Below are 25,371 nucleotides of genomic sequence, written 5' to 3' on the forward strand. Positions count from 1 at the left end.
CAGGATTTGGATTTGGGTAGTTAGGAAAAGGAAGGAAGGGTGTACTAGTGACATGAGAGCAGTCTTCCAGTATTTGAGGGGCTGGCACACAGAGGAGGGGGTCAACTTATTTTCCAAAGCACTAGAAGGTAGGAAGAGAAACTTATTGCTTAATGCAATTGGTCTCTGGAGAAGGAAGACCTCTAAGGTCCCTTCTGGCTCTGTCCTGATGGATTGATTGATGGAGGGATGGATGGATTGATTGTGTGGGGTGGGCTGATGTGATAGGACAAGGCTGGTTCCATAGGTAGCCCAGCCCTGTAGCATCTATACCTGGATATGAGGGAAGGATGGTGTCTTGAGAGCTTTTTCTCCCCGGAGCCCTTTCCCTCTCGGGCCTCCTTGGCAAGGAAGGGGGCTCTTTGAGGCCAGGCTTCATTTCCCCCTGAGAAGCCCTCAGAGGGGTCCTGCGCACCAATTCTGGCAGCACCAGTGCTGGAGGCTGCACCTTCTTGCTCATGTCCACTGGAGCTGGGGAACCCTTTACAAGAAGGGGCAAGACCTGCGTGGTTCTTTGAGTGGCCGAAGAAGTGGACGGGTGGGAGCCAGAGAAGTGACTGTTCCACTGCCATGGGTCATTATTCGTAATTTGTGGATGGGACTCCTTGCTGTCCTCCTTCTTCAAGAAGGGCAACTTTTTTAGCATGTGGTCCATCCTCTCGTGAAGAGGGAGTTCTTGAACTGGATGGAGATCCTGTCAATAAAGGAGAAGTTTTGTAACTCCAGGTTGAAAGGAGGGGTCCTTGGTGCTCCTATCTATCTATCTATCTATCTATCTATCTATCTATCTATCTATCATCTATCTATCTATCTATCTATCTATCTATCTATCTATCTATCATCTATCATCTATCATCTATCATCTATCTATCTATCTATCTATCTATCTATCTATCTATCTATCTAGTTGTCTATCTATCTATCTATCTCTATTTATCACATGTTCTTCCTGGGTCAAGAAGCTCAGACTGCCCAAGGAGCTGCTGATCTACAGAGGAATTTGGGAGTCTCTCCTTTGTACCTCTACAACTGTCTGGTTTGGCACAGCAACCAAACTAAAAGTCCCCTAAAGAGAGAAGACGGCAAGGAAATTACAGGCAGCAGAGAGAAAGCAGAGTTGCTTAACTCGTTCTTTGCATGCAAAAAGAAACTATAGCCCAACCTACCAACAACGTAACTGTGAAAGACAGACTAGAAATAAAAGTTGAAAGGCTTCAGCGAGGTATTTGACAAAGTAGAACACTCCCCTCCGCTCTGCTCTGCTCTACTCTGCTCAACACAACTCAACTGAACTCAACTATCCTCTACTCTCCTCAACTCTCCACAGCTCCCCTCTCATCCCTTCTGCCTTTATATCTCTGCCCCAGGGGCTGTGACATCAGCGCATTATGTTCTCATGGGGGACAGCTGGTGTCATGACCCAAGGGGCCTCTTACTCCCCAAGATAATAGGGATGGGATATGGAGGGTCCCCTGGATAACCCCCTTGATAACATTAGCGACATTATGGGGAGCAAAGCTAGGGGTCACTATGGAATGACCCACTGTGATGGTGTCCCTCAACGTGCTAGATCTCAAAAGAACCTAACCAAGATTAAGGCTGATCAACTTTGTTCTTTGATTGGCTAAGTCTGCCACTGAGCATAGGACTAAAACATTCCAAATTAGTAAGGGAGTAAGGCAAGGTTGCCCCCTATCCCCATTATTGTTTATTTTGGCCTTAGAAGTTCTTTTACGGAAAATTAGAATTAATGAGGAAATAAAAGGACTGAAGATCAGGAAGGAAATTTACAAGACGCAAGCATTTGCAGACGATGTAGCCTTAATCCTTGAAGACCCCATAGAATCAGGACCAAAAGTGCTAGAGGAATTAAGTAAATATGGAGAGGTGGCAGGCTTCACATTGAACAAAACCAAAACCAAAGTATTGATTAAGAATACAACTGAGAGCCAGAAAAACAAGTATTAGGACTACAGGTTGCCAAAAAAATTAAATACCTAGGAATTTGGATTACATCAAGATGTTCGACCTTAAAAGACGACAATTATACTCCCCTAATTAGGAAGATGAAACAAGACCTTGACAGATGGAAGAAAATAAGATGATCACTTTTGGGCAAGATAGCCACAATTAAGATGAATATTCTCCCCAGAATACTATTTTTATTCCAAAACATACCGGTAAATTTAGAGAAAAAGTTTTTTTTAGAATTAGACAAAATCATCAGAGAATTTATATGGGAGGGGAAAAAACCGAGGTTTTCTATTAAAATTTTAAGGGGCAAAAGAGATATAGGTGGATTTGGACTCCCCGATTGGGAAATATATTACAGGGCAGCTAAGCTAGTCTGGATAAGAGATTGGATCACCCTGGAAAATGAGAGGATTCTTACCCTAGAAGGCCACGATTTGCAAAAAGGGTGGCATGCCCACATTTGGGATGTAGAGAAGAAAAGGAAGACATATTTCCATAGACATAAAATTAGAGACTCATTGATACAAACATGGACCCCGATTAGGCAAAGATATTACAAAAAAATTCCAAGTTGGCTCTCAACGATGGAGGCCCTGATCCACCCCAATAGATGGGGGATGGAGAAAATGGGCTGGTACAAAGATATCTTAGACGAAGGAGGGAATCTTAAATCAAATGATACTTTACGAGAGCAAGGAATAACTTTAGATTGGTGGACCTATTCACAAATAAAATCTAGATATCAGAAAGACAAAGAACAATACGGTTTAGAACTTGGATCAAATGGATTGGATAAAGTCCTGATGGGAACAAATAAAAAGATTCTGGCCAAACTATACAACTATTTATTAGGTGATGACAAGTCCGAAGATATCACAAAGAATCAAATAAATGCATGGGAGAAAAATATAGGGCGTGATATAAATTTTGGGGAATGGGAGGAGGCATGGAATAGGAATCTTAAATTGACTACAGCGGCGACATACAAGGAAAACCATTATAAAATGCTACATAGATGGTATTTAGTCCCGGCCAGACTAGCAAAGATATACCCTAATATACATCCTAATTGTTGGAAATGTGGCCACGGTCAAGGCACCTTCTTTCACATGTGGTGGACATGCCCGGAAGCGAAAGGATATTGGAACAAGATCAGGAGATGGTTATATGAAATAATTGGCGAAGATATTGAATTAACACCAGAGATATTTCTCCTGGGAATAGTAAAGAAGCCATATGGAAAGGAAAAGATACATTTAATGATCCACATAATTACAGCCGCCAGATTGGCATACGCACAGTACTGGAAAGAGAAAACCCAACCACCAGAAGAGTTCACAATTAGGAAAATATTGGAGTGCGCAGAGATGACTAAATTAACTCATGAATTAAACGATGATGAGAAGTCAGTTTATTATATTGTGTGGGAAAGGTGGTACAAGTGGATGCATGATAAAATGAAAGAAAGACCTAAAGGTGTGTTAAATAACGGTAAAAAGTGATTTGAAATATCACCAAGTATTATTTATGTATATAGTTAAAACACTGCACATCTGATACTAACTGTAAATGTCAGTACACTTATGTTTTTTTTTCTTTTTTGTAAAAAATCTCAATAAAGTTTCTCAAAAAAACCACAAAAAACATTAGCGACATTATGGGGAGCAAAGCTAGGGGTCACTATGGAATGACCCAGTGTGATGGTGTCCCTCAACGTGCTAGATCTCAAAAGAACCTAACCAAGATTAAGGCTGATCAGCTTTGTTCTTTGATTGGCTAAGTCTGCTACCGAGCTTGGTTTTTTAATTTTTCTTATTATGAGATATGAGATATAGGAGATATGATATACTGGTGTAGGGTTTCCTGCATGGGCAGGGGGTTGGATTAGGAGACCTCCGAGGTTCCTTCCAACTCTCTAATTCTATTCTATTCTATTCTATTCTATTCTATTCTATTCTATTCTATACTATTCTATTCTATTCTATTCTATTCTATTCTATTCTATTCTATTCTATTCTATTCTATTCTATTCTATTCTTATGGAGTCCTTGGCTTACAACCGTTTTTTTAGTGCTGGTTCAAATTACAACAGCACTGAACAAAGTATTTTTCACACTTATGACCATTCTGGCATCTCCACGGTCATATGATCAGAATTTGGACCTTTGGCAAGTGACTCACATTTATGACAGTCGCCGTGTCCCAGGAGTCACGTGATCCCCTTTTGCAGCCTTCTGACAAGCAAAGCCAAGGGGGAAACCGGATTCACTTAACAACCATGTTACTAATTTAGGAATTGCAGTGATTCACTTAACAACTGGCAACAAAAATGTTGGGCTCAGTTGTGGTCGTAAATCGAGGACTACTTGTATATATGATTTTTTGGGGGGGTCCAGTTTCTGCACTGCCCATCATCGCTGAAGTGTTGTAGTAGTTTTGGTAAAACTCTCCAACGATACAAAAGCTGCAGTTGAAAGCAAAGTTTTTTTAAAAAAAAGCCAAACAGGTTTGTTTTTTTAAAAAAGGCAAAAGGGACAATTGCAGAGTTGAAAGGAGAGGAAGCTCCTTCTTCCCCAACCCCCCCCCATGGCTTGCAGGGCCCCCTTGGGCCCCCAGACAGCTGGCAGAGTTGAGTCTTCATGCTCTTGGGGAAGGTCAGGAGGTTGGGGGCCTGCCTCGTCTCTGGGGCTGGGCTACCTAGACGTACAGCCACAATTCAGCTCAAGAGGCTTGGCAACTGGCATGTACTTATGACGGTTGCAGTGTCCCGAGGTCCCATGACCCCCTTTTCTGACTTTCTGACCAGCAAAGATGATGGGGATGTGAGGGATCTCACAAAGATCAATGGTTCGTTGAGGCCACTTCCAAGAAAAGGCAGCACACAAGGATGCAATCACGTTGAGTCTTTATTTAGAAGTAAAGTAGAGTAAAATGAGTTCCCTGGCATGGAGGCATCCATGCCTGGGTTGAGCCCATGGTTCAGTCCTGTAGGAAGTTAGAACAAGAGCCAAAGAGCAGCCCCTGTGCAGGGATTCTTAGAGGGGCCCCTGGCCTCTCCCTTACCAAAGTGTGAGGGGGCCGGAGGGCCATTAACTCTCCCCAATGGGGCTGCAGGGGCCGGAGCCCTTTGGCCCACCAGTGGGATCAAAGGTGCCTCTTTGCTCCCATCTGGTGGCCTTTTAAGAAACTGCCATGGCTGGCACAAAACACCTAACAATTCCCCTTCTTGCCAGCCAATGACAGGTGCCAGTGAGTATGAGTGAGGGGGTGAGCAGGCGTCATAGACATGCAGATGCATCGTTTACAGGAGCAAACACAAACGCTTACACAGAAGGTTGTGTCGGTCAATGGGCACAGGTTTTGTGAACAGATCAGCTAACTGGTCGGTTGTATTACAATGTTTGATGTGTACAAACCCCATTCTGGCAAGCTACCTGACATTCTTGTAGCGGATGTCTATGTGGCGTGACCTAGAGCCCACCGTGTACGCCCCCGAGATTCCAATTGCGGCCGTGTTATGGATTGATTGTGTGGGGTGGGCTGATGTGATAGGACAAGGCTGGTTCCATAGGTAGCCCAGCCCTGTAGCATCTATACCTGGATATGAGGGAAGGACGGCGTCTGGTGAGCGTTTTCTCCCCGGAGCCCTTTCCCTCTCGGGCCTCCTTGGCAAGGGAGGGGGCTCTTTCAGGCCAGGCTCCATCTCCCCCTGAGAAGCCTTCAGAGGGGTCCTGGCAGATGTCCTGCGCACCAAATCAGTATTGTTTCATTCACTGCAACAAAAAATTACATCAACAGAAAATTATAGCAGAGATTGATATTTTTATTTACATGCTCTGGATTTGCATTATTATTATAGCTTGGTCTGACATTGGGTTTTTAGTCCTATTAATTGAGGCTGTACTGTATCCTCACCCCCACCCCCACCTCCAAATAAGAGACATTGTTTATAAAATGACAAAAAATGAACCCATGTTTTATAAAGGCAAAGAAATAATTACGGTAAAGCAAGTACCTAAGAGAATAAGAGAACTAAGAAAAGAATATTGGTTCCTAGCCACATTATTAAATAAACGGCATATACCATTTAGATGCATAATACCGGAAGGAATGGTGGTGTCGTGGCAAGGGAAAAAAATAAAAGTGGATTCACAGCACAGAGCACAGAACCTGCATGACCAAATGATGGGCATAGAAGGAGCAAATAGTAACAGGGAGGAACCGGAACGGAGGACTAAAAGGACACAAAAACAGGAAGAGCGAGAAAAACTACTAGAGGAAGGAGATAAAGAGGAAGAAGGGGAACCTCAAGAGGAAGAAGGAGTGAAAAGAAGAGCTAAGAGAAAGGACAGGAAGTAATAGGAAATATCGCATAGTAGAACCACAAAGGAATGGAACAAAATTTTAAAATCTTATCATTAAATGTAAATGCTCTCAATTCTCTGGCTAAACGACATCAAATTTTTAGAAAAGTGATAAAACAAAAAATGGATATTGTGTGCCTTCAAGAGGTACACATAAGAAAACAAGATGAAAAATACTTATTACGTAAAAAATTAGGGGAATCATTTGTAACACTAGCGGAAGAAAAGAAAAGAGGAATAGTGGTGTACATTAAAGAAGGAATAGAGTGTAAATTGAGATATGCAGATTCAGTAGGAAGAATATTGATGATAGAAGTAAAATTTAAATATAAAAGTATGTTATTGGTGGTTATCTATGCGCCGAACAGTGGACAATTAGAATTTTACAAAAAAAAGTACATCAAAAGATAATAGAAGAAAAAATAGGGAATATATGTTTGATCGGCGATTTCAACGCAATTGTAGATGTAAAAAGGATTATAGCAGTGATCAGAGTAATAAAAAAAAGAAAAATGTACTGCCTAGAACTTTTATGGATTTAGTACAAGAAGTGAATTTAATAGATGGTTGCAGATTTTATAATTCCGAGGTAAAGAAATTCACATATTATTCTAACCCCCATAAGTCCTGGTCCAGAATAGACATGGTTTGGGTAACCAAGATACTTATGCAAGAAATAGAAACAAATGTAAAATTTATGCAAGCACAAAATTTAAGAGAAAATTTTTATATAAAGTTTTACAGATGGCATTTAGATCCTAAAAAGTTGGCTTGTATGTATCTGAATTTGCAATCTAAGTGTTGGAGATGTGATTGTGATTATCATATATGGTGGACTTGTAAAAAAGTTAAAGCATTTTGGATTAAAATATGGTGGATTATCCAAAATATTCTTAAAAAGAAGATAAAGTTTACCCCACAATTGTTTTTCTTGGGTATAATTGTACGGTTATAGAGACTAAATGGATTTTAAATTTAATAACTGCAGCTAGACTTTTGGTGGCGCAATACTGGAAGAAGGAAGAATTGCCTACTATTGAAGAGTGGACATTAAAAGTGGCAAATTTGGCAGAAATGGCGAAAATTTCAGCATATTTGAAAGATCACTCACAAGAAAAATATATATTGGAATGGAGAAGATGGATTGATTATATTCAAAACAAATATCGGACTAAAAAGTATCAAATAGCTTATGAATGAATGGAAAAGTTAAGAGTATGTATATTTAGTTAAGTAAAAGGTGAGTTAAAGTGTCGAGGGGGGGATAGGAATCTGTAGTTAGTTAGCTTAGCTTAGCATATGACCGTTAATTGTTTTACCCTGTATTTTGTTCTGGGAAGTCCGGGGGGGGGGGGTAGAGGGGGGGTAGGAAGGGGCGGGGAAGGGGAAATATTTGGAAAAAAATTCTTGTTTGTAAAACTTTTCAATAAAAGAAAACAATTAAAACCCATCCACACCATTCATGGCCAGATCTCGCCAAATCGCAACAAAAATGTGGTGGAAGAGTCCTTTGACGTGAGTGTTTCTAGTAGGTATCCCAATCATGTCAGGAAGTTCCTGGCCTCCTTCCTTTGCCCAGGATGATGTTGTTAGGCTTGCCAAAAGTAGGTCGTTAGGAAAGAAAGACCCTCCACTCCGTTTTATTTATTTATTTATTTATTTTATTAAATTTCTATACCGCCCTTCTCCCGAAGGACTCAGGGCGGTGAACAGCCAGAAGATAAAACACAGAGATACAAAATTTAAAATAGATTAAAACGAATTAAATAATTTGGCTGAATTTTAAAATACCCCATAATTAAACAGATTAAAATTTGTATTTAAAATTTAAATTTAAAAGAGGAGAAGATTTAGGCCAGGCCAGCTTGATGAAATAAAAACGTTTTAAGCGCGCGACGGAAGGTGCGCAGATCCGGGATCCTCCCGGACACTTGGTTGAAGTGTCACTTGGTTGAAGTGATAGGTTTTTAAAAGAGGAATTAGTGGTTGCAGCAAAAGCCGGCTAGAACTAAAGCTCCTGGTCAAAAATTTGCAAATTTCTCCCCTTCTCACCATCCCATCCACCCACCCCGACCGGTCCGTCTTCAACCAATGGTGTGCCGAGGAGGTGTTTGGGGAACCGCTCAGATGTTTGGTGCCTCTTGGTGAAGTTTGCATTCTTTTCTCAGGCTTTGTGGACTTGAAGACTGGAACAGGCTGGTTCTCACACCTGTGGTTTCTTTGAAGCCTGTTACACGCCCTCCCTGTAGGCCAACTCTACCCTGTCCATGACAATTGCCTCCATCCTCTCCCCTAACAATTGGTGGCAGGACGCCAGTGAAGTGCCAAGTTGAAGATTGCAGTTCTGACATTCTGCCCCCTTTTTCAGAGATGTTAGTCCTGCAAAAATGCTTAAAACGTTTTTCTTTCATCAAGCTGGCCTGGCCTAAATCTTCTCCCCTTTTAAATATAAATTTTAAATACAAATTTTAATCTGTTTAAATTATGGGGTATTTTAAATTCAGCCAAATTATTTAATTCGTTTTTAATCTATTTTAAATTTTTGTATCTCTGTGTTTTATCTTCTGGCTGTTCACCGCTCTGAGTCCTTCGGGAGAAGGGCGGTATAGAAATTTAATAAAATAAATAAATAAGGAAACACAAATGGGAGGGGAGATAAAGACAAATACGAATGCAGAGTTAACTGATGTTCAATGAGGTTTCAGGGCTTTGAAGACTGGCATAGGCTGGTTCTGTTATGTATAAATGCCCACCATTCACCATCCCAGGTATGATAAGGGTTAACTCTACATCCACCTAGATCCTCCCCTGACCCCTCCTTACCTTAGCTCCGCCTCCCAGGTACTTAAGACATGGTCCAGGCGTCCAGGGGCCACTTCCAGCTAAATACCTGTAATAGAAACATTGATCAATAAAGAGAATTGGTTCACTGCATCCTGTGTTTGGAGTTATTGGGTAAGATCCTAGAAATCAGTCACAGGTTGGTAGCAGAGGACGGTTTACCCGCAACTCACAGAGATGGCAGAATCAAGAACCCAGACAGAGGCAGAGAAAAGAATGGCCACCAGAGCCTACATCAAACAGATGAAAGAACTGCAGGTTCTCGAAGGTGCCACAGCAAGGACCACCACAACTGAAGGTGATGGAGACTACAACCCGAGTCCACAACTCAGGGACGAAGGGCCAAGAGAAGAAACCTACTACTGCGAAAGGGCAGAGCCACCAAGCAATGAAGAATTCCGATCCACCATCCTGGGGATGATGGAAGCGACTGCCAGCAAAGAGGAGCTCATCGCGAAACTCCAAAGCCTACTCGAAAGCAATGGAGCAGCGATGAGCACCCAGCAACAGAGAGAAGAAATCCTCAGCCCGGCAAGAGGAAGGTATCCCCAAGCTGAAGCTCCGGACGTAGAGGATTTCATTTCCGCGCCATGCTCTCGGTGGCCATCTTGGAATGGCCAACAGCCAATGGGAAGCTGAGATTCAAATAGAATGGCGGGAAACAGCGAGAACCCCAACTTCGCTGGGGAAGACCCCCAAAACAGCACCCAAGCAAGATCACAAGCCTGCGGGGGCTCACCCATCGAGCCCGAAGCAGAGGAAACGATCGAACACCTGGCTGCAGCACTCGGCTCAGCACTCAAGTCCCCAGGAGCCAGGAAGAAACAAACCGACGCTCAGCACCCCCAAAAGAGCAGCAGGGTAGCCACCGGAACTTTTGCAGCACGCCAGCAGACACCACGTGGGACAACGCACCCCAAAAACTACACCCAAGACCCAGCCGCCTGCAGGACTGAATACCTGCAGGATTCGCACTCGCCACCCGCCGCACCAACTTCCCTAGGCCGCGGAATGAGGAGAAGAAACAATGACTCACCAACCACGCGGCCTCCACCAGGCTTCCTGGCCCATCCGGAGGTCCTCCAACGTCGCCCAGGATCCACTGCCTGTCAGCCTCAGTTTTGCCTGCTTCAGCTGCCATAAGAAACCGCACTACCAATTACAGACTTGCTAAAAAGGAAAGGGGAAGTAGAGCCCAAACCCTCGAAACCACTAGAATGGACTATGGACTGTCAAGCCGCTTTTGAAAAATTGAAACAGCTGTTTGCGGCTGAACCAATGCTCAAACACCCCGACATGGAACAACCTTTTGTAGTACAAGCTGACGCCAGTGACGTAGCTGTAGGAGCAATACTCTTGCAAAAGAATGAGAACGGGATATTACAACCCTGTGCTTACACGTCCCGTAAACTATCAGAAACGGAAAGGAGATGGGCCATATGGGAGAAAGAGGCGTTTGCAGTTAGATGGGCGCTGTTAACATGGAGACAATTTTTAGAAGGGGCGAAACACCCTTTCGAAGTGTGGACTGATCACAAGAATTTAGAGGCATTAAAAACACCACACAAACTATCACCAAAACAGGCTCGTTGGGCCCAACATTTCAATCGTTTCAATTTCACCCTACGTTATCTTCCTGGTGGAAAGAACTTCATGGCGGACGCACTTTCCAGATTGCCGCAGTATAACAGCATCAAGAAGGAGGTGGTTCAACCTATGATCCCCTCGACACAATTGGCAACACCTGTCACTACCAGAGTGCAGGGAAAACCCGAACCAGAACTCTTGGGGGATTTACTCGAAAAATTGCGAGAAGCGCTAAAAACTGACGAGTGGTTTAAGAACCACTCGAATGAATGCACACTTTGTGATGGACTAGCTTGGGTTGGATCGAAATTGTATGTTCCGACCACATTAAGAACAACCGTATTGAAATATGCTCATGATGCCAAGGCCGTGGGACACTTTGCGTTTGTCAAGACTCTACATCTTGTTAAGAGACAATTTTGGTGGCCTGCACTTAAAAAGGACATAGAGGCATATGTGGCTAGCTGTCCAGTATGTGCCTCGGCTAAAAGACCTCCAGGAAAAACCCCTGGATTACTGCAAGGTGTGGCCAGACCGAATGCCCCATGGAAGGAAATATCTATGGATTTTATTGTGGACTTACCAGAGAGTGAAGGCTGCACTGTCATTTGGGTAGTAACTGATTTGTTTTCCAAACAAGTACATTTCATCCGTTGCTCAAAGATCCCTTCAGCAAAAACCCTTGCAAAACTGTTTATTCGGCAGATTTACCGGCTACATGGATCTCCAAGGGGTGTGCAATTTACTTCCAGTTTCTGGACAGAGTTTTTGAAGTTGATAGGCTCCGCCCAGGGGCTGAGTTCCAGTCACCACCCTCAGACAAATGGGGCCTATGAAAGAACCAATGGGGTTCTAGAACAATACCTGAGGTGTTACGTAAATTACCAGCAAGACAATTGGGTAGACTTGTTGCCATTTGCAGAGGTGGCATATAATAATTCCGTACACAGTAGCACCGGATTCACTCCTTTTAAGGTCGCTTCGGGCCAGGATTTCGTACCCATTCCCGAGCTACCACAAGATGATCCCCAGAATCCCTCTTTGATGGATTGGATTGAACAATTAAAGAGCACATGGGCAGTGACTCGGAAGGCATTAGATGAGGCACACCGGGCCCATAAGGCGCAAGCCGATAAGAAAAGGTCCCCAGCTCACATTTATAAAGTGGGTGATAAAGTTTATTTATCTACTAAATATTTACAGACTACCCAGAAGTCGAAAAAACTGGCCCTAAGTATGTAGGACCATTTCGTGTGATTAGACTGATTAATCCAGTAACAGTTGAATTGGAATTGCCAAAAACGTTGAGACGTATACATCCTGTATTTCATGTTAGTTTATTAAAACCTGAACACTCGTCTCCCCTGAGGGCTGATCAAAGCACCCCTCCAATTCCCATTCTCATAGAGGGGGAGCAACATTTTGAAGTTAAGGAAATCTTGGACTCTAGGAAACACCATGGTAAAGTCCAATATCTGATAGCCTGGAAACATTTCCCTTTGTCTCAGGCTGAATGGGTGAATAAACGGGATGTCCGAGCTCCCAAGAAAATACAGCAATTCTATACCAAATACCCAGATAAACCATAATTATTGTATATATTCTGTTTCTCTCTTTTTTCCCTTTCTCTTATTTAGGAATAACTTCTCTTCTGCAAGAGGGGCCGAATGTCAGCCTCAGCTTTGCCTGCTTCAGCTGCCATAAGAAACGGGGGGAGGGACTAGTAAAGGGGGCGAAGGGGGGGAAGGTGCAGGAGGTGTTTTTTCCATTGTAGGACGTGTCTTCCCAAGAAACGAAAGTGAATCTCCAAAGGGGAGATTGCCCTGACCAACTGCCCTACATTCCTGATGAATGACGTAGCCAGACGTGATGCCACCTGACCTTTGGGAGACCTTTGGATTGGATGATGGTCAATGGACATGGGGGGGGGAGAAGCTTAGTAGATGCTATTTCGCGCATTTTGCTCACTTCCAGCTTTACCTGGGTTGCGATCATTTCATATTCAGTAAAAGTACTAAGCTCTTTAAAATGATTGAGTTTGGGTTTTTCTTTCCTGGATATTGAAGGAAGCATACCTGACACCGCCGCTACCGTGCCGCCGAATCCGGGAGATCCTCGACTTACGACAGCCGCCGCCACCGTCCCCAGGGATCCTCGACCTGCGACCGCCTCACCTCCTCGCCTTCTTCCAGCCTTCGCCCAAGATGCAGGGGCCCAGCCATGGCATCCGACGCCCAGGGAGGGCTACGGGCCCGCCAGGAGCGAGCCCAGCCCCCCACCAGCAGGCCTAGGCCTAGGCCTGAGAGCAGCAATAAGGAGCTCCTCACCAGACGACCTCCGGCGCGAAATGAGCCTCGCGCATGCCCAGTCGCCACCTACAGGAAGTACAAGGAACATAGAGATAAGTACAAGGAACATAGAGATAAGTACAAGGAACATAGAGATAAGTCAGTTCAGACTGGCAACAAGCATTCCCCCAGCATATTGTGAGTTCACTCACATAAAGAACCATGGACAGCAACAGACTGTAAGTAATATAACTTTTACTGCTGACAATTACAAATTGAAATTAGATGGGGCCAATCTTTTGGAGTGGTACCACCAACTACAGATTGCTTTTCTGAAAGAAAATATGTTGTACTTATTTGATGACCCACCCAAGAAGCCATGGACTTTTGAGATTGACTGTTTGCACCACAGGGCTTACTATCTGCTAATGTCTAGCTTGTCACCCAGCATTTACCCCAGTCTTGGCCACCACTTAACCGTGGCAGAGATACTATAAAAAATACTTAATTTATTTTACAGTAAGAGTGCAGCCACTACAACCAAAATATCCAGGGAATTTTACTCAGCCAGGCATAAGGCAGGGACACCCATGGGGGAACATATACTCAAGCTAAACACCACCAGGGCAGAACTCATACAAAGGGGGGAAACCATTTCTGATAATATCATGAAAAGCATCATCATAAACTCCCTAAACCCCAGTTGGGAGAACTTTATCATGCAACTGGATAGTCTCAACATAGAGCACCTCTCTTTAGAGACGTTATCCAACAGGCTGATTGCGGAGGACAGCCTGAGAAGGGAACGCTCATCAAGCCTCAGGGAAAGCAGACCAACAAAAAGGGTAGACTTCCAGACCAGGGACCAAGATAAGCCAGAATGTTTTAACTGTGGGTCTAGGAATCACTATAGGAGAGATTGCCCAGAAACCAGAGGGACAGGGACCACAGCTACCATAGGGAAAGGCAAGGCCGCAAACCAGGTTACTCAGACAGGCGCTCCCCAGAAAGCAGGTTCAGGCACAGGGACTCACCCAACCCCAGGGACAGGAGAGGATATAGGGATAGCTCCAGGGATAGTCAGACTGGGTCACTATACGAACTTAGAGACCACCAACACCCAAACACCCAGGCAAAAGGAAGGAACACATGGTTCATTCACTCAGGAGCCACCAATCACACCACCAACAATAGGAACATACTGGAGGCATTCACACCTAAGGAATACCACATCAATGTAGCCAACCAGAACAAGGTATTGGTGAAAGGAGAAGGGAGCGCACACATAGATGGAATAGGGAAGATAGAGGGGGTACTATTCATCCCAGAAATACCCCACAATATATTAGCAACACTCAAACTAAGTAAAGACTTGGGCATTGAGACAACCTTCAGGGAAGGGAAAGCATATATGACCAAAGGAAAGAGAAGCATAGGAAAGATCATCATAGAAGGGGGACTATCCTACTTAGTGCCCCAAGAGCACTCAAACACTAACTCAGAAAGTAACGAGAAAGGGACAAGCATGCCCACAGAAAATAGAGGGGGTGAAGGAGAACACACCGCAGGAGGCAAACCCACCACAAACACAACACACAAAGGGAAACCACATATTGGCAAACCCATTCATGATGGGTGCGCCCACTTACTACACAAAAAACTAGGCCACGCTAGTTTTCCAATGGTACAAAAGATGAATGAATCGGCCTACCCGATAGTAATACATGAGGACAACAAAGCAACCATAGACATATCCATGGCAGAAGCAGTAGGCCAAAGGTCCAGACATATAGACATTAAGCACAAACATGTCAGAGAATTAACAAACATTGGTTTTATTAAGGCTGTACATTGTGAGACCGCCGAGCAAGCCGCAGACATCCTGACCAAACCTCTACCCAGCAAACAACATGCCTACCTTACGACTAAATTAGGGGTACGGGTACAGAATACGCAAGCAGGTCCTGTCAGAAATAAATGCCTTACTCATGCCAGGGGTCAACAGGGACACAGTAGTGCAGGGGTTAACTACAATACTCACTTGGTCAGTACCACCCACTGACCACTCCTTACCTGAATCTCTGCCCACAAGTATAAAAAGTAGACACACTCTTCCCCGACTTCCACTTCCAGATGCAGTATGTGATGTAATGATGAACCTGTAAATAAAAGAGACTTATTCAAATGATTGACTCGTGCCAGTTATTGGGCCTGATCCATGGATTCTGTAACAATATGGTAGCAGAGGATGGTTTTATGGCCCAATAACTCCCGATCACGCAATGAGGACACATCGCTGCCAACGAGATGGCAACGACACCGAAGCAACGAGAGGGCAACCCAGCGGGATCGCCAGGGAAGGCAGAAACCTCGATCGACCCCAAGGCCACCGCAACAGAAGAAAAGGGGGAGGTCAAGAAAGGAAAAATAGCAGACCATGATGACCGGGAGGAAGAAAGACTACGACTCGACGTCCTATGATTACTAAAGGAGCGAGCCAGCGACAAGAACCTTCTCGCGGACCTGCGAAGCTTCATAATGGACCGCGATGTGGCGAGGAGCGAGGAAGACTAGGATCCGGAGCTCGAAAAGCTGAACTCGGTGAGTGGATCGCCCCCAAAAGACCCCACAGCAGTCACCGAGCCGCGAAGCCCCGCTCAAAATTTGAAACGGCGGCCATCTTTGACCACGTGGTCAGACAAGATGGCCGACTCCCGTCCAATCGGTAGCCAGAATTCAAAATGGCCGGCGCGCGAAAAATACCCGACCCTAAGCGGCGAAGAAAGTGACCGGGGTGAGGGGACAGAATCCGATTCGGACTCCAGATGCACCCCGACCGAGTGGCAAGTCGATAAGGCCATGAAGACCCTTGCCGCCGCCTTCAGCCCAGGCCTCAAAATCGCAAAAGGGGAACCGGAGGGGCCGAAGCAAAAAGGAAAGCGAGGAGAGGGGCACCGGAACACCCACCCGAGGACTACCGATGCCCACGCCAGCGCGCCAACCCCCCTACGCACCCCAAGGACACCGCGCCTCCGATCGCCCAGGCCACGCACCCCAGAACGCAGGGATTGGGGCAGCTACCTGCATTCGTCGCCGGGACTCCAACGCCATCAGGATCTTCACTTTGACGAAGCCGCTGCAAGACGACACCTTCCGGAGCACACCTGGACCCCCAAGACCGAAGCCGAGGCCTACCTGAGAGATAGAGACCTCTACGCCGGAGCTGCAATGAACAGGTCCTTCCACGATGACGGCAGAGCTGAAATGGACTTCGCGCATGCGCTGTTTCACCTAGAGGAAGAAAAAAGAAAAAAATTACAGAGAGGGACTTTTAAACTGCCGGCAAGCGTTCCCATGCCGTACTGCTGTTATAGGCACATAAAGAACCATGGACAGCAGCCTGCAGTAAGTAATTTTACAAATAATGCTGGGAACTTACCAAGTGACTTTCCAAAGTTGAGGATGGATTGGGGCAATATCCTAGAGTGGTCACAGCAGCTTCAGGTGGTGTTCCTAAAAGAAAACATGTCACATTTTATTAATGACCCCCCCAGAGAGACCATGGACTTTAGAGTTGGACTGTATTGCACCATAGGGCATTTTACCTTTTAATTTCTAGCATATCTCCCACAATTTACCATAGCATTGGTCACAATCTCACTGTGTCAGAAATCATACAAAAAATGTTTGGGTTATTTTACAGTGAAAGTGTGGCAACCACTACCCAGATTTCCAAAGATTTCTTCTCTGCCAGAGTCAAACCGGGGACCCCCATAAGCGAGCACCTGGTGTCCCTAAACGCTACCAGGGCAGAACTACACCTTAGGGGGGAAGTCATATCAGATCAGATCATGAAGAGTGTAATAATTAACTCTTTAGATCACTCATGGGACAGCTTCTTAGCACACTTAGATACTGTTAGTCTAGGCCTCCTGTCCGTTGAGAAGCTGTCTAACAAACTGATCGCTGAAGACAATCTGAAAAGGAGCCGCTCTGGTCCCTCCAGAGAACATAAACATGAAAAGAAAGTAGCCTTCCAAGACAGGCAGCATGGCGTAACAGAGTGCTATAGCTGCGGGTCAAGGGGACATCTCAAGAGAGACTGCCCCAAGAACCACAGAGAGAGAAGCAGACCGGAACATAGATTCAGACAGAAAGAGAGACACACTTCTGAAGAGAGGTACAGACGCAGGGACTCACCCAATCCCAGAGACAGGAGGGGGAACAGGGATAGTTCACGTGACAGCAGAACAGGATCATTATATGGGATAGGGGAGCGCACCCACATAACATGTCAGGATGGGGAGGCCAATTCGTGGCTTCTGGACTCTGGGGCCTCCAACCACACGACCTATAACCAAAAACTGCTCTCCTCATTCACAGAGGAGAATTTTTCAATCAAGGTTGCAAACCAAAGCGAGGTTAAGGTAACAGGCAGGGGGGTAGTTACGCTACCAGGCATAGGGAAAATAGAGGGGGTATTACTGGTCCCGGAGATACCCCACAACATATTGGCTGCATTAAAACTCAGTGAAGAATCAGGGATCAAGGTAACCTTTGCAGAAGGGAAGGCTCACGTCAGCAAGGGTAGAGAGGGAGTAGGTAGAGTGACAATCAAGCAAGGGCTACCATACATAACATTCCATGAGAATAACACACCCAGCATATACACCAACTCAGAATACACGAAGGACACTAACCAGGACAAAGCTGAGGAAGAACAGGTGAATGAGAGAGAGACAGAGAGTGAGGAGAACATGACACATGAAACACACTCCACCAAACACACCCAGGGAAGGCCATCGATAGGCAAACTCACGCACGACGACTGTGTTCACTTACTACACCGGAGACTAGGGCACGCCAGTTTCCCCGTAATCCAAAAAATGGCCAACTGTACCGAGGGCGTCAAAATAAAGAGTTGTGAAAATTACCTCGAGTGCTCGGTGTGCTAATGTTCTAAGCTAAAGGTCAAACCCAGACCTAAGAAATCCTCACGCGCCACCAAACAAGTATTCAATTTAGTCCATATGGATCTGGTGGGGCCCCTAAGGCCATCCATGAAATACAAGAAAAGATACTTTCTCACCATCGTAGACGATTATAGTCGTTATGGCTTCGTCTATACTCTAAAACGAAAGGATGAGGCCTTCCAAAAATTCAAAGAGTTCTACAAAAGGATAGAGACTCAAAACAACACACAAATCAAACAAATCATGACAGACAGAGGATCTGAGTTCCTGTCAAAGGATTTCTCTCATTGGCTCAGATCCAAAGGCGTGCTTCACTTTACGTCGTCCCCGTTCTCGGCCTTTCAGAACGGTGTCGCAGAACGACGGAATTCCACGCTACAGACTATGATCAGGTGCGCTTTAGAGGACGCGGGAATTGGTCAACATTTTTGGTCTGAGGCCTTAGTTTACTCAAACTACACACTCAACAGAACCTGGTCCAGTGTAATAGACAAAACGCCATACGAACTCATGTACAACAAAAAACCACAGATAGCACACCTACATGTATTCGGCGTAACTGCTGATGTCCATATACCCAAACAGCTGCGCAGGAAGGGGGACAAAGTATCCAGGAGACTGAGATTTATGGGGTACGAGCCAGGTACCAAGGGGTTCAGATTTGTGGACAATAACGACAGATTCGTGATCTCTAGGACAGCGGTATTCCATGAACAAGCTAACTGGTCCAGGATACACCTCAACGAGGTATCCACCAGGCAGGAGACTAGGCCAGACGAGCAAGTGCAAGATAAACACGAAACGGCAGATAGACAGGAAAGGAAGGAACACAAACCCAAGCTCCAAGGCATCAAGGTTGAGGAATGGAAAGGGAATCACCCCAAGATAAGTGTAGACTCACTAACACAAAAGGAAGCCAGGTACTTACATGACACCGAACAAACGACAGATAGGCCAGTCAGATCAACCAGGAACCAATTACCAAGAAGTTTAAATGACTATGTGATGCACATACACACGAACCATATCACACCTAACTCATATGAAGAGGTATTGAGACTACCACAAGAGGAGAGGTCGAAATGGGAATCAGCCATGGCCAAGGAAATGGACAGTCTGAGAGAGCTAGAAGTTTACATTCCAGCCGAGGTTCCAGAGGGCAAAAATACGATAGGTACCAGGTGGATCTTCAAAATCAAGAACCTGGAGGGTGGCCAAAACCTGTACAAGGCTAGGCTGGTTGCCCAGGGATTTGCCCAGAGGTTCCCAGAAGACTACACTGACACTTACTCACCAACTGTAAGGACTGAAAGTGTCAAGAGTGCCCTGGTCATCGCTTCCCTGCTAGGACTAGAGGTACATCAGTTCAATGTATAGACAGCTTACCTGCATGCCAACCTAGATAAGGAAATATACGTTAGGGCACCACACAGTAAAGAGACCAACAGGGGGGGGACACCTGGCTACTTCACAAAAACCTATATGGACTGAAACAATCCGGCAAACGCTGGTATGAGTGCCTGGTTGAGGTCCTGAAGTCAATGGGATTTACAGCAACCATAGCCGACAACTGTTTTTTCACTAGGAGAGAGGGGGATTCACCAGAATACATCCTAGTCTACGTGGACGACATACTTTACATCAGTAAACACGAAGGGAACCGCAACGCCTTCGCCAGTAAACTAAGTGAACACTTCACATTAAAATACCTAGGGAAAATAAACAGATACCTAGGCGTGCAGGTCAACGAAACACCTAAGGGCTTTCAACTGTCCCAGAAAGAAAAGATAGAAGAAATACTACACAAATGCAACATGGCAGATGCCAAGGGGTGTGAATCACCCATGCAGCCGGACTTCCTAAAAAATACACATGGTGAATCACCCGAGTTTGAAGACAACACACTGTACAGGTCAGTCATAGGCTCTCTTTTATATATCGCCAACTGGACCAGGCCAGATATTGCATTATCAGTTAATCTATTGTCCAGGCACATAGGCAAACCCACCATGTACCACTGGGACGCTGTAAAGAGGGTACTGAGGTACCTGAAGCAAAGTGCCGACGCATGTCTAGTCCTAGAACCAGAGCCGTCCAATGAGCCCGTCCTCTCCTGCTATGCTGATGCTGACTGGGCCGGTGACACCAAAAGCTGGAAAAGCACATCAGGATACGTATTCTACTTGAACAATAGTCCGGTGCATTGGTACACGGGTAAGCAAAACTTAGTGGCCACTTCAACCACAGAGGCGGAGTACATATGCCTATCCAAGGCCGCAAACAACCTCATCTGGTTTGACGACCTACTCGCCAGTGTGTGGTGCAAACCTGCGTATCCGATAAACATCTACGAAGACAACAAGGCCGCTATAGAAATCTCCATGGCCGACGCGGTAGGGCAGAGATCCAGGCATATTGACATAAAGTACAAGCATGTGAGACAGCTCTCTAAAATCGGATTTGTAAAGGCCATACATTGCGACACAGAAGAACAGACTGCAGACATACTCACGAAACCACTACAGGGCAGGCAACACTCACACCTGGTATCCAAACTCAATATCCGCCCTTGGGCACCATTTAAACAGTCAGATCCACAGCCACAGGTCAGGCATTTAGAGGGGGATTTGTCAGAAATAAATGCCTTACTCATGCCAGGGGTCAACAGGGACACAGTAGTGCAGGGGTTAACTACAATACTCACTTGGTCAGTACCACCCACTGACCACTCCTTACCTGAATCTCCGCCCACAAGTATAAAAAGTAGACACACTCTTCCCCGACTTCCACTTCCAGATGCAGTATGTGACGTAATGATGAACCTGTAAATAAAAGAGACTTATTCAAATGATTGACTCGTGCCAGTTATTGGGCCTGATCCATGGATTCTGTAACAGGTCCAACTGTTGGGCATTTAGAGGGGGATTTGTTATGTATAAATGCCCACCATTCACCATCCCAGGTATGATAAGGGTTAACTCTACATCCACCTAGATCCTCCCCTGACCCCTCCTTCCCTTAGCTCCGCCTCCCAGGTACTTAAGTCATGGTCCAGGCGTCCAGGGGCCACTTCCAGCTAAATACCTGTAATAGAAACGTTGATCAATAAAGAGCATTGGTTCACTGCATCCTGTGTTTGGATTCATTGGGTAAGATCCTAGAAATCAGTCTCAGGGAGGGGAGAGGGAGAGAAAGAAGGAGGGAGGGAGACACAGAAGGCGAAAGTGAGGGATAGGAAAGGTTAGAGGGGAAGAAAGGGAGGGAAGGGAAGAGTGAAAAAGAGAGAGGGAGGGTGAGAGAGAGTGGGAGGCGAGAGGGAGGTTGAGGAATTCTCTAAATGGAGTAATTCATTGAGTAATTGAATTCACATCATGGTTTCTCTAGCTTGGTGATTTTCTTCTCCCTAACCAGCAGATCTCGTCTGAGCTCTCCATATTTGCTCTTTTGGGAATTTAGTCAGCTTCTCTAAACTGGAGCTGAAGGTGATGTTCAGAGAGGCCAACACCTACCTGCCCCGTCCCGATCTAAGAGAGAAGACCATCGGGAAGGTTTTCTTCTCAGAGGTGAGGAGACCTTGGGATGCACCCCAATATTCTGGACAGCCATTTGTCTGACGTTGTAGAGCAGGGGTCCTCCAACGTTTTAAAGAGGGGGCCGATTCACAGTCCCTCAGACTGTTGGGGGACCGGACGGGGTGGGTGGGCATGGCTAGGTGGTCATGTGACTGGGTGGGCGTGGCCAATTTAACTGTCTATTTTCTGGCTTTTCTCCTTCTAAGCCCCCATTTAAATTGTTTTAAAGACTTTTAATTTGAAGGAGTTCTTTACAAGCCCAGAGCTGCTTTTCCAGGCTGCACCGGCGAGATCACCCCTCAGCTGGCCCTCAGCTGGCCTTGCAGCTGGCTCGCTGGGAGATAAGGCAGTTAGGGGCGGGGCAAGGGGCGGGGCTTAATCACACCACTCCGCGGGCCCTATTCTTTGCCCGTGGGCCGTAGTTTGAGGGTGCCTGTTGTAGAGGGTCTGCTGCTTGAGCAGGGGGTCTCCAAGGTCTTCTGCTAGTCTGTTAATCGGTGGAAGGGCTTCCCTCCAGAAGTTGTTGGTGGGGAAGGTGGGAGGGAGGGAAAAGAAGGGAGGGAGGGAGGGAGGGAGGAAGGAAGGAAGACTCAATGACCACAATTTCCTTTTACTCTTTGCATTATAGGCAGTTTTGTGTTCTTACAACTATCATTTACATTACCTTTTGCCATACTGTAGTCCTCGACATATGACTGTCATAGAACCTCCAGTGGTCACTAAGTGATTTCAGCAGTCCTTAAGCCAATGCCGTGGTCGAATACTTAGGATAAACCAGATCTTTCAGTGATTTCCGTCTAAAAGTTGTCCTCGATATACGACCACAACTGAGCCCCAAATTTCTGTTGCTAAGCGAAAGTTCTTAAGCAAGTTTTGCCTCATTGTTTGACCTTCCTTGCCACAGTTGTTAAGTGAATCGCTGCAGTGCAGTTCTTACGGTGGTCAATCTGATGAATTAGTGAATCTGGTTTCCCCATTGACTTGGCCTATCAGACGGTCACAAAAGGGATCATGTAACCTCGAAACACTGCGACCGTCATAAATATGGACCGGCAAGTACCCAAATTTTGATCACATGACCATGAGGATGCTACAATGGTCTGAAAGTCTGAAAAATGGGCATGTCCCTTTTGTCAGTGCCGTTGTGACTTTCAGTGGTCACTAACCGAGGACTGTATTTTCTTTTTCTCTCCCCGTAATGGCTGAAAGTGGCATCTTTAGTCGAGGCTCTCGGGGCAGTTCCCTTCCTTGGCTTGGCTAATGCTCCGTATCTCCACTCTTCTTCCTCAGCTGCTGTATCACCCGGAGGTTGGAGACTTCTTTATGACGCCAGACGTTCTCGAGGTTCTCCTGGAATGGATGATTCAGCCGTATCCTCTTATCCAGATCTTTAGCGTGAGAGGACTGGGATATGTTCTTCAGCACCCCTTGGAGGTAAGAGATGGGGGGCAGGAAGTGAGTGGCTTCCAAGGTAGTAGCAGGTGTGGCCTCACTCTCTGGGAAGTCTTCAAGGCTGGGGAGGACAGAAGAAGGAGAAGAAGACAATCATCAGGAACAGGATGGACTCAGCTAGAGTGGTGTCTCTTCTACAAAGATGGGTGCACCCCTGGAAGATCTGAAGGATCAAGTAGATCCTCTTGGAGAAGATCTCAAAGCAGAACAAGAGGAAACAGATGGGAACTGATGAAGGAGAGAAACAACCTGGAACTAAGGAGAAATTTCCTGACTGTGAGAACAATTCATCCTTGGAACGACTTGCCTCCAGAAGTTGTGGCTGCTCCATCACTGGAGCTTTTCAAGAAGAGACCAGGCAGCCATTTGTCCAGCATAGTCTAGGGTCTTCTCCTTGAGCAGGGGGTTGGACTGGAAGACCTCCAAGTTCCTTTTCAACCCTCTTCTTCTATGCTCTGTGGGCTTCTCTTGTGTTTGTCATGATCGCTGCGAGACTCAGAGAACTCCAGTGACCGTGTTTGATTGCTCGTTCCTTTCCCTGCTTCCTCCAGAAGAACATCTCAGGGCCAGTTTTCATGCCGGTCATCAACTGCGCTTGTCACCCAGAGAAGAGTGTAGCGAAGGAAACTCTCCGGACCCTTCATTTCCTCCTTAAGCTCCTTGCTGCGGACATCCATGCATTGAGGCGGTCCATCTAATTCCTCTCCTGTTGAAATATTTTCCTGACGAAAGTCAACCAAATCACGACAAACTGGTTTCCCCTCCTCTTTTTTAATTATTTCTGTAAGAAATAAGAAATGAATGAAGGAATCAATAAATACATGAGTGAATGGATGAATAAAGGAACGAATAAACAAAGGAATAGATGGATAAATGAATAAATAAATGACTGGATTAATGAATAGATGAACCGATGGATGGATGAATGACTGGATGGATAGATGGAAGGATGGAAGGATGGATGGATGAATATCAAAGCTGTTCTGGCGAGGAAGCCCACAGATGCCTCTACTTTCAGTGGTGCATTTTGGGGGGTGGGGGCTTATGCCAAATTTTGCTCCAATTTTTTTTTTATTAAATTTCTATACTGCCCTTCTCCCGAAGGACTCAGGGCGGTGAACAGCCACAAGATAAAACACATAAATACAAAAAAATTAAAATGAATTAAAAACGAATTAAATAATTTCAGCCCCCACCAGTTTGCCCACTGCCTCCCACCAACCAGGGCATGCCTGCTCTTGATGAGGAGACCCCCCGAGGCTGACTCTTCTGCTCAGCCCCTTCCCCCTTCCCTCAGGCCTGGCCCACCTCTAGATTTAAGGAAAGCAGAGCCGCGGGCTGAGGGCTTACTGCAATGGGCATGGTAGACTTGCTGTTTCTTCTCCCGATGGCTTTGGTGCTGGGGTCTTGATCCTGAAGCCTTTTGAGGAGGGGCTTCATGATCTTCAGGTTAGCATAGGGGTCTGCGGCCAGCGCCTTCCATAACTCTCTGGTGCTTCTGTGCAGGTGGAAAAATGGATTGGGGGAAAAATCAGATTCTTTCCCCATTTTCGAAGAGACGGCCAATCCAGATAGATTAAATCCCCCCCACCAATGGAAGAAAGGATTAGAAAACAGATGGCCAAATGAACCGTTTTAATACAAACAGGGTGTGTCTAACTGATGAGGACTTATAAGTCCAAGATAGATCTATCATAGTCTCCTTAGTTTCCTAATGGTCAGCAGAGTGTTTGCTGGTTGCCAGAAAAAAAAAAGCCTAGAAACTAATGGATTGTGATTTCACTGAATTAGGGTTCCATAAAAATCTTGGTTTATGTAGGAAGAACCTGGCTAAAGAGAAATATACATAAAGGCTATGAAAAGGAAAGGGAAAAAAAACAAACAAATACTGTACCTTTACAGGGAGGATACATGGGATGAGGGTGTGGCTAACTGATGAGGACTTATAAGTCCAAAATAGATCTATCTTAGTTTCCTTAGTCTCCCAATGGGCAGCAGAGTGTTTGCTGGCTGCCATGAAAAAAAAAGCCTAGAAACTAGTGGATTGTGATTTCACTGAATTAGGGTTCCATAAAAATCTTGGTTTATGTAGGAAGAACCTGGCTAAAGAGAAATACACATAAAGCCTATGAAAAGGAAAGGAAAAAAAAAACCAAATACTGTACCTTTACAGGGAGGATACATGGGATGAGGGTGTGGCTAACTGAGGAGGACTTATAAGTCCGAGATAGATCTATCATAGTCTCCTTAGTCTCCCAATGGGCAGCAGAGTGTTTGCTGG

The 25,371-nt window shown here is 45.4% G+C and overlaps 2 protein-coding genes across 4 annotated transcripts in view; both read right to left on the reverse strand.

Moving 5' to 3' along the window:
- LOC148111633 (maestro heat-like repeat family member 5) overlaps positions 1–13,180 on the reverse strand; it is a 38,641-nt gene extending 25,461 nt beyond the window's left edge. Inside the window, exons 1-5 of one of the 3 annotated variants that reach the window (XM_087881309.1) lie at positions 12,881–13,180; positions 10,255–10,352; positions 9,201–9,267; positions 5,611–5,786; positions 313–733 (exon numbers count right to left, since the gene is read on the reverse strand). In XM_087881309.1, the coding sequence (XP_087737435.1) occupies positions 313–694 (382 nt within the window). In that variant the 5' untranslated portion in view covers positions 695–733; positions 5,611–5,786; positions 9,201–9,267; positions 10,255–10,352; positions 12,881–13,180. Of the gene's footprint in view, positions 1–312; positions 734–1,205; positions 1,412–5,610; positions 5,787–9,200; positions 9,268–10,254; positions 10,353–12,880 lie in introns of those variants that run through there. The other 2 variants (XM_087881310.1, XM_087881308.1) reach the window with 2 other exon arrangements.
- A 2,850-nt stretch (positions 13,181–16,030) lies between these two features.
- Positions 16,031–25,371, reverse strand: LOC148111634 (uncharacterized). Its single transcript, XM_087881311.1, has 6 exons — positions 25,256–25,371; positions 24,441–24,588; positions 22,303–23,871; positions 20,803–20,888; positions 16,533–16,606; positions 16,031–16,384 (listed from the first exon to the last, which is right to left on the reverse strand). The coding sequence occupies exons 3-6, from the start codon at positions 22,338–22,340 to the stop codon at positions 16,100–16,102; spliced, it is 483 nt and encodes a 160-aa protein (XP_087737437.1). The 5' UTR covers positions 22,341–23,871; positions 24,441–24,588; positions 25,256–25,371; the 3' UTR covers positions 16,031–16,099.

Source organism: Pantherophis guttatus, chromosome 18, assembly GCF_059756535.1.
Source record: "Pantherophis guttatus breed Tessera chromosome 18, ASM5975653v1, whole genome shotgun sequence".
Lineage (NCBI taxonomy): Eukaryota > Metazoa > Chordata > Lepidosauria > Squamata > Colubridae > Pantherophis > Pantherophis guttatus.